The sequence below is a fragment of the Dermacentor silvarum genome, chromosome 6 (genome assembly GCF_013339745.2).
Source record: "Dermacentor silvarum isolate Dsil-2018 chromosome 6, BIME_Dsil_1.4, whole genome shotgun sequence".
Lineage (NCBI taxonomy): Eukaryota > Metazoa > Arthropoda > Arachnida > Ixodida > Ixodidae > Dermacentor > Dermacentor silvarum.
The window spans coordinates 43,984,331-43,998,255 of NC_051159.1; the positions used below are offsets into that span (position 1 = coordinate 43,984,331).

The 13,925-nt window shown below is 50.7% G+C and overlaps 1 protein-coding gene across 1 annotated transcript in view; it reads right to left on the minus strand.

Moving 5' to 3' along the window:
* Positions 1–534, minus strand: part of LOC119456633 (uncharacterized) — a 418,815-nt gene extending 418,281 nt beyond the window's left edge. Inside the window, exon 1 of the mRNA XM_049668994.1 lies at positions 444–534. Coding sequence (XP_049524951.1) covers positions 444–534 — 91 coding nt within the window. The remainder of the gene's footprint in view (positions 1–443) is intronic.
* Between the last annotated feature and the right edge of the window lie 13,391 nt (positions 535–13,925).

Genomic DNA, 13,925 nt, shown 5'->3' on the forward strand with positions numbered 1-13,925 from the left:
CCGTGGCGGCCGCATTTCAGTGGTGGTGAAACGCGAAAGTGCTCACATACTTATAGATTCCGCTTCACGTTAAAGAACCGAAGGTGGCCGTAGCAATACTTATTGCGGATCGCCCTACTACAGCGCGCCTCATAATCAGATGGTAGTTTTGGCACAATAAACCCAGGAAATCAATGCCGCATGGCTAATACAATAATGACGTCCGATAGGCTCGGATAACTCAGACAATCCCGCTTCTAGTGCATTCCCAACCACGCATGGCAAGCCTTCGGCCGTTGCGATATTATCGCAATAGCGAAGACACTTGTGGTTTGCGCAGCTCTTAGACGAAGCAGGCTCAGCAGAAACGAGAGTGCGCAGAGCAAGCGCTTCTTTTCTCGCAGTTCTCCCGCCCCCCCTCCCTTTTTCTTGCATGTGCGCTGCACAAATAATAAGATAAATACGCATCAACTCAAGCTTTCCATCCAGAAGGGAAGGCAGCGCGTGTGGAAGGCTGCTAAGTGTGCATCCCTCAAAGCTGAGTGAGGCTTCCATTTGTCTACAGTGTACTAGAATAGCAACTCTTGCAGTACACTGTGCATTTGTCTAACGATAGAGAAAGCCCACCCGCTCTGGCTCTTTTCGTGCAGCGAGTGACGAAAGGTGATGCAGACGCTCGTGCGCTGGGTGTAAGGTACTACCCGGGCAGTGAATTATACGGGGTGATCATTTTAAAGTTTTGCGGAATCTTTAAAACTGCCTGTTCCAGGTCGCGTAATTTTAGTACTTCAGCTAGACTATCCAGGGAGGCGGACATTACTTGCAGAAGAAATCGGAAACACATATTCAACAAATTAACAAAAGTCCGCTAATTACCTTGTGTATTAATTGAAGCACAAAAGTAACGGGAACGCCCATGTATTGCGCTCCACACTTTGGTACATACAACTTTGTAATATCTCGAAACGGTGTCATCCTGCAAATTCATTTCAAGTGGATAGGTCTTGCAAGCGCACCGACTAGAATTCGTGAATTTTGTCACTGTTATGTTTGTGGTTTAATGCATCAAACGACGGTTTCTTAAGAAAGTAACTAGAACGCCAATACATTTCTCCGCAATGTACGGGAACGCATATCTCGAAACTGGTTTCATCCTGAGAATCCGTTACAAGTGGATCCACCTTGCGAACTACATGGCTAGAATTTGTACATTGCAATATGGGTGAAGACGTAGTAAGGTAAAAACTTAATACGGGAATTTTTGTTAATTCGTCAATTATGCATTTCAATTTTTAGTTCAAGTAATGTCGGCCTCTTCGATTAGACCAGCTCACGAACTAGAATTATGCTATCTGCCACAGGCTACCTTTAAAAAAATTTTTGAAAGTGTTCGCGAAAACATCCGGTATCAAGAAATTCTATTCATGATGGGTGGCTTTCAAACTCCGTTCCGCCAGCACGAAAGCCCCATTATAATATCGTTACGTCAGGGACGCGGAAGAAAACACATTTACAGATTTCCCTCGCGCATGCCAGCACTGCAAGAGGCTTGGTGCATTAAGCCCGTGACATAGCGACAAATGACTTAAAAACTTACCGGCGCATCCATTATTTGATGTTCAATGACGACGTTAACGCGATTAGCAACTTACCTTATGATGAGTGCTTAATTTGTGATTATATGTTTCCTATATTACGATGAATATTATCAAGAGCGACCCATACGCAGCGGAACATAGCCAGTGGCACATTACCCAGTGCTACGAATCGTGCTAGGAAACGAGCTGTCAGCCCACAATGTAACGGGATCTCGTACGCGTCTTAGTTACAAGTGACCCAAGCTGGAATTAAAGCGCTTCATTGACGAGCGACACATAGCGAATGGCTCATACGCCTGAGCCCAAGTTGGCCCGAAGACTCAAGTTTGCGTAAAAGGAAACAGATTAAATCCGGACATAGATGCCGGAATGTGCGTGAAGTCAATCCAAAGTTATGCTAATCGCATTATTGGCAAATTCGGATGGTCGTTTCAGAGATGCTCCAGACGTAGTCATCTTGTTCGGGTGGTCGAAAAAGGGCGTTCGGACGACCTTTGGTTAGTTCTCTTTGAGGGCTGAATTCCTATACTTGGAACACCTAGAAGTGCCCCCACTGACGACGCCTGTGCAATTGCGGGATCCCGCCGGCGTTCGGCCACGCGAGCGCCATGCTGCTCCCGTCAGCGCGTTCTTGCCGGTGTCGGCTGGACCGTGTTGGCAGGCTCGTAATTGCGTTAACCTCTGTGTGCCTCGCGTCGGAGATGGTGACACGGCAACGTTTACATTTGTTAGCGGCTACTTCAATTTTTCTTTTCGAGAGGCAAGCAAGGACAGCACCTTATCATAATGCTGAAAACTTGCTGTGCTGGCGTGGGACGGTCTTGCAAATGACGGCCATTGTAGCAGTCGCTTTCGTAGCCCATCATGTTTAGTCTGGCTTGCGCTCTCCATTTTCGTAATCCTATAATGCCGTGTAATGTGGCGGCGTTCAGTCGGGCACCACCGAAAGTTTTCCTCGGCAATCGTTTTCTTCCGTATGAATTCCGGAAAGTGACTCACCGTTCGGATGGCGCGTGCTTCTCCGACTCCGATCTGGAGCGTCTATACAATTCGATTTGGAAGACAGCATCGACCGCCCGAAATTTACCATTAAAGTGAGCGCGCACCTTTTCTATCTGACCATGAAGATATAAGTTACGGGACGCGTTTGACGCCGAAATTCGCTTCACGTCTCTCATCCTATACTCGACTATCGTATACTATAGTACTGTGGCGGATTTCTAGGAGGTCACACACGTCATCATTAAACGCGCTTTAATGCTGCTGAAAAATTCCGCTTTCGTTGCAACGCCCGCCATGCGGGTTGATGGACGCCATTGTTATGAAAATTTTCAGTGCATCTGTTGCCGTAATGTGCTATTTTTCCTTGCTGGCTCATGAAAGCTTGGTGTACACCCATTCACGTGCGTTTAGAAAAAAAAAGGGGGCTCGGGAAGAAATGGCCATGCTTACAAAGTACGAAAAAATGGCCCCAAAGGCGAGGCGGCAGCAGTCAAAACTGCTGTAATCCACCAACGCCACATGAAAATAATATAATCCATCGCAGCGCCATACCGAAGGTATTGGCACAGGAAAAAAATTATTTTCCGACATGAACACTAAAATCAAGCAGGGATGACAGATTACAGAGATCAAGCGCACAATGATAATTAATAATAATAACAATCTTTTTCTATCTTTCCAAAGAACACAGAATGAAAGCGGACGTAAGGGTAAAAGCCGCATGCAGCGGCTTGAGAAAAACCCCATTACGCCCCACATGACCGTATGGCGAGGAAACAGCTTAGTCATGGCACACGCAGAGAAATACTGCAAACGTTGGAATACATTCTGAATTTGTGAACGTACAAGGCCAAAAATACTTGCAGGAGGCATTAGTAAGGAAATATACGAACACAATTGAGAACCACCTTAGTGCTTTTGTTAACATTGTGTGATTTAACAAACGATAACGCAACATAAAAAAAGCAGTATGAAACACCATGCACGAGCTGCAAAATACAAATAACCTATTTTTCGATATTTCTTCGAGTGAGATGTTATTCCGTGTAAGTGTGTTTAGGTAACAGGGAAGTTAAGAGGCGCTTGATCGAAATCAGTACACAGTCCGACAAAACGGTGTACACCAAACGCAGCAACGGCGTACATTGTACGTGGGCACATGACTTTGAAGGTTGAATAGTGTCAACATATCTGCGTTCTTTCTTCAAATAGCATTCTTGTACATAATAATTTGCCATCACCGTCAGATCAAACAAATTTCCCTCTACTGCACTCTGCATTCCACCCTGTAGTTCAGCGGCTGTGCTTGACCGCGGTTCTGGGTTACGGTCTTTCTTTCGATGACGACACCACCGATGGCTTATCGGATTTTGTCCTGTAACGGAGCGATGGCCACGCTTGCAGTTTGCTTTCTTGTCATCGAAAAAAAATTATTCTACGGTTGTACGTTTGATTTGATAATTCGGCGCGTTGTAGTAGGGAACTTTCAATCAATCTCGACCACCCGGGAATCTTTAATGTGTGCGCAAATCTAAGTACACGAGCGCTCTTACATGCCGCCCACGTTGCATTACAGCCACTTCGGCAGGGTTCAAACCCGTGGCATCTAGCTTAGCAGCGCAACACCACAGCCGCTAAGCTACCGTGGCGGGTCGGTTGACAAATTATGCCGCAGCCGAGTTCTTTGTTTCAGGGCGCAAGTTTGCCTAATAAACGCTATCCTTCGTGATTTTTTTCTTCTAATTTATTGCCCCTCATTTCCAAATGGGTTCTTCTAGGAATATTCTTCTCACTTGAGGCCGTTTTTGGCAACAAAAATTTTATCTGGGGCCATTTCTCCCCGGTCACGGCAGGCACATTTTGATAGGGGCTAAATGCAGAAGCGCCCGTGTACCATGCATTGTGTGCACGTTAACGAACTCCAGGTGGTCAAAAATATTCCAGACTTCCATACTGCGGCGTGTCTCATAATCATATCGTAGTTTTGGCACAAAAAGTCCAGAATTTAATTTTAATTATTTCGGAGACAATATTTCCGGGGATATGTTTTTCGTGTGGCACTTGTTGCAACACCTGAGTCACACAGTGCGTGGGCTATGCATACCATTTATCGGACGGTATACCTGCAATGTTTGTGAAGTCCGCCTATAATGCTGCTGCATCAAAACGTCCACCCATTTAGCTTCCTAAAAGCACAGAGTTTCCTAGTCATATTACTAGAGGAAACTCTGGCATTGCGATTGTTCACCCACCATGGGATTGATGGATTTGTCTCACCTTTGTCCTTATGGCTTCAGACATTCTTGTGGCTTTATTTATTATGCTTTATATACATTTATTGTCCTAAATTTGAAGGCAAAATGTACTTTTCTAAATGCAGAAGACTCTGCAAACACGCGTAATCGCTACTAATTGCAACGGTTCAGCCTGTCGAGGTGGCGAAGGCAAAAACGCGCCAAGCGTCTCAACGCACTGGCTTGCTCGCGATAAATTCGTAAGGGTGTTTGTTCCACGCCGCTTGTCGTTGCATGCGCCTGTGGCGTAGGAGTTCTACCTTCCTGTATTTTCCTGCAGGCTCGTTTTATTGCGATAGCAATTATATGGACACTCAAAGCGGATTTCAGCCGTCGTCGTCGCGGTGAGGGTCCGTATGCCGTCAAATGGTGATGAAATCTTTGTCGCGCGTCGTATGCTGTATGTGCGAGTGAAAGCGCGCGAGGGACGGGACGCGCGCTTTCACGGGCAGCGAACGCACGGCGGAGAGCAAACGCGCGTTCTGCTCCATGCTCCCTAAATGGCTGCAGAATGAAACACCTCTTTTCTCCTTTACAATCACCATATTTAGAGCAAACGCGACTTCTTCCGTCGCGCGAAAGGCAGGGGGGGGGGAGAGAGGGAAGGAAGGAAGGCGACGTTTAGCGGGGGCACCAAATGCGTATTTATATAAAAAATGTGGTTGATCCCTCTTATATAGGAATCGGTATAGAACACGAAAGTGAAACGTGTCTTCACAGAAGTAGTGTAATGTTTATTGCACATTGATATATAATGTCTATTGGTGTTTTGTGGCTAAAGCGCCCTTAGGCGTTGATGCACCCACGCTGACGCCTGGTGGCACGTCTCCTCCATCACGACTACCAACGTCGATGACCATGAGCAATCGTCGTGCATATGGAAGCTGCACTACGCTGCACACGCTAGCACAACGCGAAAGACGAAGCACGTAACTGACACACTAATACAACGCGCAAGACAAAGCACGTAACTGAATCGTCACCGAGTCAAATCAGCGCGTACAGCGCGTCGTAATTGCAGCCTCCGCGATCAACTTCAGAAACATTTTCAGAGCTAATTGCGGAGGCCACGCTCCGCTGTGCTGAGTACGGTGAACGCCACCTAGGTGGCGTTGGTAGTGCTTCTTGATGCCAGCGTCCCTTCGAATGCTGGCATCGAGGCGTCGTAGTGCTGAGACCACCGAAGCGTTCACTGTCGGTGCGCGTTAGTGTCATAATGCAGTACTTCTCTTTTCTGCTCGTAGGCGGCGGCACCGCCCCGAGCAAGAGCGCGGGTACACGGAGGAGTGTTAGATATATAAGGCGCGTCTGTGTAGCTCTCTGCAAATGCGTTTGTGGCGCAATGGGTTAAACGCTCGGCGATCTATCGTCGCGGACCGAGAGGTCGTGGGTTCGATTTCGAAAATTTTGCATGTTTGTGGAACTTTTTCTTCTGGTTTCTTTCTTTGTATTATGTTCTATGACGTATTTCCGTGACGGAAATACGTCAGTGAAGTCTTGGTGGACCCCGGCATAAAAGACTTTCGTGTTAAAAAGTTGTCGCAGTTTCACCTGAAAGGTGAAGCATCAATTGCGATAGCAAATTTCTAGAGAGCTATACGGAGTAATGATAGTAGGTGTATCAGCTGTATAAACTTGGACATGCAGCAGCACCGGCAACACGCAGAACTGTTGTCGACGCCGTCGGTGTTTTGCTCGCGTTCGCATAAAATACGTGCGGCGTTGGTGACTCTTGCCGGAGCCTCTGATATAAATAGGCACTTGGTGCCGTAGCTAAACATCGCCTCCCTCCCCCTCCCCCCCCCCCCCCCCCCCACGGCCTTTCGCGTGTCGGAAGAAGGCGCGTTTGCTCTACATATATGGTGATTGTAAAGGAGGAAAGAGACGCCTACTTTTGCAGCCCTTAAGGGAGCACGGCTCAGAACGCGCGTTTATTCTCCGCCGTGGGTTCACTCCCCGTGAAAGCGCGCGTCCCTCGCGCCCTTTCAGTCGCGCATACAGCGTTCGGCGGCGCGCGGCGACGATTTCATCTCCATTGACGTCATACGGAACCTCACGGCGACGGCGACGACGACGGCGACGGCGCCGGCAGAAATCTGCTTTGGAGTGTCCATATAATTGCTATCGCAATAAAACGTTGCGAGGCGAGAATGTGGTAAAGACTTCCGGCGCTGCTCGACGAGTGTCCCGTTCTAATCTCGTCGAAAACCTCCGAGCCACCCCCAAAGGCACCGGCAACAGTCACCAACGCCGCGCGCGTTCGGTGCGAACGTGGGCAAAATGCCGACGGCGTCGACAACAGTTGTGCGCGTTGCTGGTACTGCTGCATGTCCAAGTTTATACAGCTGATAAAACTACTATCCTTACTCTGTATAGCTCTCTACTAAGTTGCTATCGCAATTGATGCTTCGCCTTTTGGGTAAAACTGTGACATTTTTCGCTTGGCAACCTTTGTACTGTATCAGGAAAAAAATATGTAAAGTTCCATGTGATATTAAAAAAAGTTGTCGCAGTTTCACCTGAAAGGCGAAGCATCAATTGCGATAGCAAATTTGTAGAGAGCTATACGGAGTAATGATATTAGCTTTATCAGCTGTATAAACTTGGACATGCAGCAGCACCGGCAACACGCAGAACTATTGTGGACGCCTTCGGCGTTTTGCCCGCATTCGCTCAAAATGCGTGCGGCGTTGGTGACTGTTGCCGGAGCCTCTGATATAAATAGGCACTTGGTGCCGCAGCTAAACGTCGCCTCCCTTCCCTCCCCCTCCCCCCCTGCCCCTCCCCCTCGGCCTCTCGCGCGTCGGAAGAAGGCGCGTTTGCTCTACATATATGGTGATTGTAAAGGAGGAAAGAGACGCTTACTTCTGCAGCCCTTAAGCGAGCACGGCGCAGAACGCGCGTTTGTTCTCCGCCGTGCGTTCACTCCCCGTGAAAGCGCGCGTCCCTCGCGCCCTTTCACTCGCACATGCAGCGTTCGGCGCACGGCGACGATTTCATCTCCATTGACGTCATACGGAACCTCACGGCGACGGCGACGGCGACGGCGACGGCTACGGCGACGGCGACGCCGACGGCAGAAATCTGCTTTTGAGTGTCCATATAATTGCTATCGCAATAAAAATACCAGCGATGTTGATCTTGTCACGCTGCTGTGTAACTCGCTCGGCAAGCTTCGTCTACACCCGGATAAACTGTCGCGCTGTACGGCGCAGCCGAAGGAAGAGGAAGTAGAAGTGTGCGTGAGGAGCTGGCCGCTGCCTGTTGGGCTTGGATGACCGTCGTGTCCGTTGCGATACGCTAACCATCCATCATTCTGGTAAATAAATCCATCCCATCCGTTACAATGTCGTCTCACGAGTGCCTCTATATACGTAAATCACAGTATTTTGCTGGACCATGGACAAATGTATTTAAACGAGTCGAAAGCGTGAATGCACCAGGAGGCGTGGAAGCATTTTTCTTAAAATTGCAAGCAAATACGTTGGATGTGAAGACTTCTCTGGAGAAAAGAGATTTCTTGTACCTTTGGGGATTGAATATTTCATTTGTCGGAAACCAGAAACGATCGAGCATGTATTTCTAGATTGTATTTCTAGATTGTTTCTAGATGATTTCTAGATATATATATATATATATATATATATATATATATATATATATTCATATCTTACAACGTACTCTTAAAAAAACTACTTGCGGACTCTTTTAGCAGCAGATTGTTGCCAGTTGGAAATGAGGATTGTCTTCCATTCGACCTCATTATTCTCTTGGGCCTCCATCGCATTTGACGATCTTAGATATCAGGTCGGAACGCTGATAATGACGTGAAGCCGATAAGGCTATATTTCAAGGAAAGCCTCAGTAGAATTTTAGCTGTGTGCCAGTCTCAAGCTCCCTTGCCTGAATGGCTCCCATAAGTTTAAGTATTGTAAACATGTGCGAAATTCAAGGGGATCGTGCGAAGCCTGTTCCTGAACCCAGGTACCCCGAATTCATCTTTTTCTGTGTTTGTGGTGTTTAATGTGGCAATAACGAAAAAAGTGAGTGCCCGTGACGTAATGGTTTCAATATCGGTCATCTGTGCTAGTTGTCCTGTGTTCGAATTCTGGCGCCGGAGAACGTTATTAATGCTAATTAATTCATTTGTAACACGGTCCTTTGTTGAAAATCGCGAGTTTACAAAGTCACGAAGCCGTTTGCAGCTAGAAGGACGAAGTTTAGGCAAATCCATGTACAAATCATGATTACTATGCTGACTGAACCCTCCCCGCTTGCAGCTACCGTAGACCCTAGTGTAATAATTATTGTATGAAGCTCTACGCAGAAAATAGTCTTCATCAAAGTAGATTCTCTTTCTTGGATTCACAAAATGCATTTTTTTAGTTAAAATTCAGTGAGCTGATCTACGGAAGGTTCGTGGTGTTATTGTCAAGGAGCGTTGTCCTAAATGTTCGCGACATTATTGTGTAGTATCAGAACAATAAAATATTATTCTTTTTTGTGCACATTAAAAGACATTGGAAAAGATCAATCGTTCGTTAGGAACGCTTCTAGTTGTCAATTTCCAAGGACGGCGCAATGTCTCTGCGCCCGTCAAAGCATTAAAAAATAAAATTATGCACAAAATACTGACAATCATTTTCAATCTAAACTAATAGCCCGAAGAAGCGAGCAATCAAGCGACTGCCTCCCCCCCACTTTCCGCCCGTTCCCGCTACTCGTGCCAATAAACGCAAAGTGCTCTTTCTCTCGACGCTTTTTCTTGTCTTCCCGCAGTTTCTTCATGGCAGCTGCAAAGAGCGAGAGCCAAAACTTCTTGCTCTCCTTAGGCCACATTCACAGAGCCGTCAAACGTTCCGTCCTATCAGCTTCACGGCATGCCGTTTTCGTCAGGGGAGAGGGTTTCCGAGTCGTTTTATCCTCAAAAACGGGTCGCCGGCGACATATAGAGCGGTGCTCTACGTTTCCATGGCCAGTACGCTGACGGAACCCCGCCCCTACCAAATGGGCCAATCAGAAATTAAGAAGTCACTAGATACAACCATTTTACAAATCTGAAGCTCGTGACAGCAACAGCTAACAGTTAGGTTGCGCAAATGTCACCGTCCCCGCGTTTGGTTGGTGTTGGAATGTGTTTTTAATGTACTAATAAACAATTTGCCTTACTATTATTACACCACCATAAAATTATGTAACAGATTAAATGCATAATGTAGATTGTACTTCGGAGTTCATACTAACATGGGAACCGTCAGTCAACACTGTACAAGATTGTGCTACTGTCGACGTCTCCACCGCCTATTCGTACACCACTCCATTACCGCCTGCTTATGTTTTTTTTACAGCGTAAGCTGCTATGGGCTCATTCCACTAGCCGTTTCGGGTCGCGATGATGCCGCCGCCGGCGTCCGCCGCGTAACCGCTATCGCTGGAAAGCGAAAGAAGTACCCGATTCTCACCGAGATCGAACCCGCTCCCGCTGCGTGGGAGCCGGACACTCTACCACTGAGCCATGCAAGCGCTTGCTATCGGGCCGCGGATAATACCCATATATAAGGTAAGCACACAGGGGGAGATGACTCGAGCCTCCGCCAGTATGGTGGCGCCATCTAGGTAAGATGCCTGCAAACGCAGCGTCCGCAGGCGCAGACGACGATATGCGATTCAGACGAGGCGCGCAATCAACGCGCTCCCGAGCTGCCGAGTCTCCGCCAGTATGGTGGCCCCATCTAGTTAACGTGCCTGCAAAGGCGGCGCGCCCGGCATGTAAGTTGCATTTGTAAGGCTTCATTGGGCTCAGCAGACTGCTGTGCAGGGAGCATTACAAGCCCCAGCTCGCCGTCGACGCCGGGTGGACAGCTCAGACCGTTCTCGTCAAAATGAGGCGAACAGACTGCCGCGAAGACCCTGTTGTGCGTGGGGCCCAAATTGGAGCTACTCTTGAGCCGCTCCACCAGCTTACGCTGTGACTGTGCTGCGTGTGCCGCGCAGGCCTGTGACTTTCTTTTTTTTTTTGACGTGACGGAGACGCGACGGAACGTTTGACGGCTGTGTGAATGAGGCCGTAGTGTGTCGGCGTCAACACCGTCAGCGCTCGACGTAAAGCTCATCAGCGCCTGTGGGGTATTTTTCTTGGCCGAGTTGGATTCTCGCCAGCCACATCACCCACCGTTGGCTGGCTGCCACCGGGTAGCCAGCAAGACGTGCGACTGAGAAGTGAGCGACAGCCTGCTCACCTCCTCCATGAGGTTTCTCTCCTCTAAAGCCCGATTTACGCTCGAGCCAGCCAGCACCGAGAGCCGCGCCGCACGCGTGCGGTCATGCGAAGAATTGCACATTTCCACCACTTGCGCACAAATTTCGGCTTACACCGTGTACAGAGTGTAAACCGGCGCGATCGCAAATCGGCCTTAAGGCTTCAAGGCCTCTCCACGTTAGCGGCCCGGCAACTCGCCGCACGTTGCGTGCCTTTTGCGGGCCGCCGTTGGACGGCAGTTGTGCCTGCCAACGGCGAGATTTCCCTACCGTGCAGAGGATGCCACCGGAACCTATTTGTGCGGCAGCCGTACAGCGACGTTGCCCATCAGCGACCGAGGAGTGGTCTCTCTGGCACCGCCGGCAGCCTCACCGGTTCCGGTTCACTTCAGCTTTTGCGGCGCTTCGGAATTAATCACCGACACTCACAAGCAATCCCGGCCCCGGCGGCCGCATTTCGATGGAGGCGAAATGCAAAAACGCCCGTGTGCTTGCGTTGTAGTGCACGTTAAAGAACCCCAGGTGGTCGAAATTATTCCGGAGCCCTCCACTACGGCGTGCCTCATAATCAGAACTGGTTTTGGCACGTAAAACCCCAGAAAGAAGAAGAAGACACTCACAAGCAGCAATATCTTGTTGCCGTTGTTGTCGCTCCTCGCAATTGTTATACACAGTTGACAGTTGACAAGGACTTTATGGAAAGGCCCTGAGGAAAAATATTGGGGGAGTCGAAGGCACCCCAATGAAGTTGGTGGCTCCGCCCATGACGGTGTAGGAAGAAACGTGACGGCGGCGAACGAGCCGTGCCGTCGTTCCTACTAAGAAGTCGGCCAGCCGAGCGGAGGCCGCGACGACCAGCGTCTCAAGCTCCTGGAACAACACACTGCGCGTGCCGAGCTTGCGCCTCGAGCACGCGCTGCATTTATTTTTATTGTTTACTTCCTTGACAGTCGGCGCAAAGGCACCGGTTGGGAGCGCCGACCAAAGCGCCCCGCGTTGCAGCGTCGGTGGGCGCTACAGGGCTCCCCGCCCAGACGGAACGTCGATGAAGGAAGTGAGAGAAGCTAAGTTGGATCTTTGTACTCCAGCCTGTATCTTAGGTTCACCTGTGGCTGGAGCACGCACAGACGTCCTTGAGGCAAGCGGCTCCGGCAGTGTGGCATTCGCTGTTGGCCTTGCAGGGCTGTCCAATACGTTTCCGGCGATGGTCTGTAGCTTGTCGCAGGTCTTGCCGTCCAGCGAGCGGACAAACTCGAGAGCACAGTCGCCGATCAGATGGTCCGTGCAGACGCCGTTCAGCTGGGCGAAAACGCACGGCTCGGAGTAGTCGCAGGGCTAGCCGAGGCCGGCGGCCGCGCGGCAGGTCAGTGCTTGGACTTGAGACTCACGGGCTCGGATGGCTTGTAGAGGTAGCGGCCCTCGCTGCACGAGGCCCCGCGAGGCTCGCGCTGGGCGTTGCTCGTGCACGTGTCCTCGAAGATGGAACCAAGCGCGATGGTTGCCGTGGTGACCGGCACGTCGATAGGGCCGTGCATACAAAGACAAACTTGCCGTTGTCGGAGCGAAGCCTCTCCCGTTGGTTGATGGCGATCTTGGAGATCTTAACGGGGACGTCGTTCTTCACGGTGTTCAGGGTAGGGCGGTTGATGAAGTTCTCCAGGAGACGGTCGTGTACGGTCCAGGTGATTGTGGCGTAGTACTTGTACAGGCGCGAGAGCTGTGGGCCCCTGAGAGGAGGTTACCAGTGTGCGGGATTGCGCGCGCTGTGGGCAGCGCATCGATGCATCACTCGAGGTTGAGCCGCGCAGGCCGGGTTGTATGTAACCACCTTTGCAGGCTGAAGGGTTGTTCGAAAGTAATCCCCCGAGGGGGACGGCGGGGTTAGCGGAGCTTCTCCCAAGCGAGCACCCCTGAAGAAAGCCGGGCGTCTGGCCGGGGGTCGCTTGTGCTCGATTTGTATTCCGGTGGGTAACCGGCGGCCGCCTGGTTTCGAACCCGCGAACTCCCGCAGCCGAGGCGGGCACTCCACGACGAGGTCACGGCTGCGGTGACTTACGGCGCTGCAGCTTTCCAATATCGAACGCAGCGCCGGATCATTGGTAGGACTAGTGAGGCTTAGCTGCTGCACGGGCGCCCGATGGAACGGTCTCTCGAGCAGAGCCCGCTGACGGTCCGCATCGTAACGGGCCGCGGACCGTAGGCTGTTGGCGTTCCCGAGCCGAAACTGGTCCTCGTAGAAGTCGCCTGAACCATCAGGGCTAGGGTCAGGCCAGTCAGCGCTAGGCGCCGGGCCATGATCCGAGGAGTGAGAGTAGCTGACGTGTCACCGCTCCGCGTGGCCGGCGTGTTCGTACCGTGACCGCGTGCTCGTACCGTGGCCGGCGTGCTCGTACCGTGGCCGGCGTTCTCGTACCGTGGCCGGCGTGCTCGTACCGTGGCCCGGTGAGCGCCGTGGCCGGTGCGCGTCGTGGCCGATCACGTCCGGGTCACCATTGTAGGAAGAAACGTGACGGCGGCGAACGAGCCGTGCCGTCGTTCCTACTAAGAAGTCGGCCAGCTGAGCGGAGGCCGCGACGACCAGCGTCTCAAGCTCCTGGAACAACACACTGCGCGTGCCGAGCTTGCGCCTCGAGCACGCGCTGCATTTATTTTTATTGTTTACTTCCTTGACAGTCGGCGCAAAGGCACCGGTTGGGAGCGCCGACCAAAGCGCCCCGCGTTGCAGCGTCGGTGGGCGCTACAACGGAACCGGGAGCTGGAGGCTCTCGGCGACGTCGCGGGTCCTCTGGGCGGC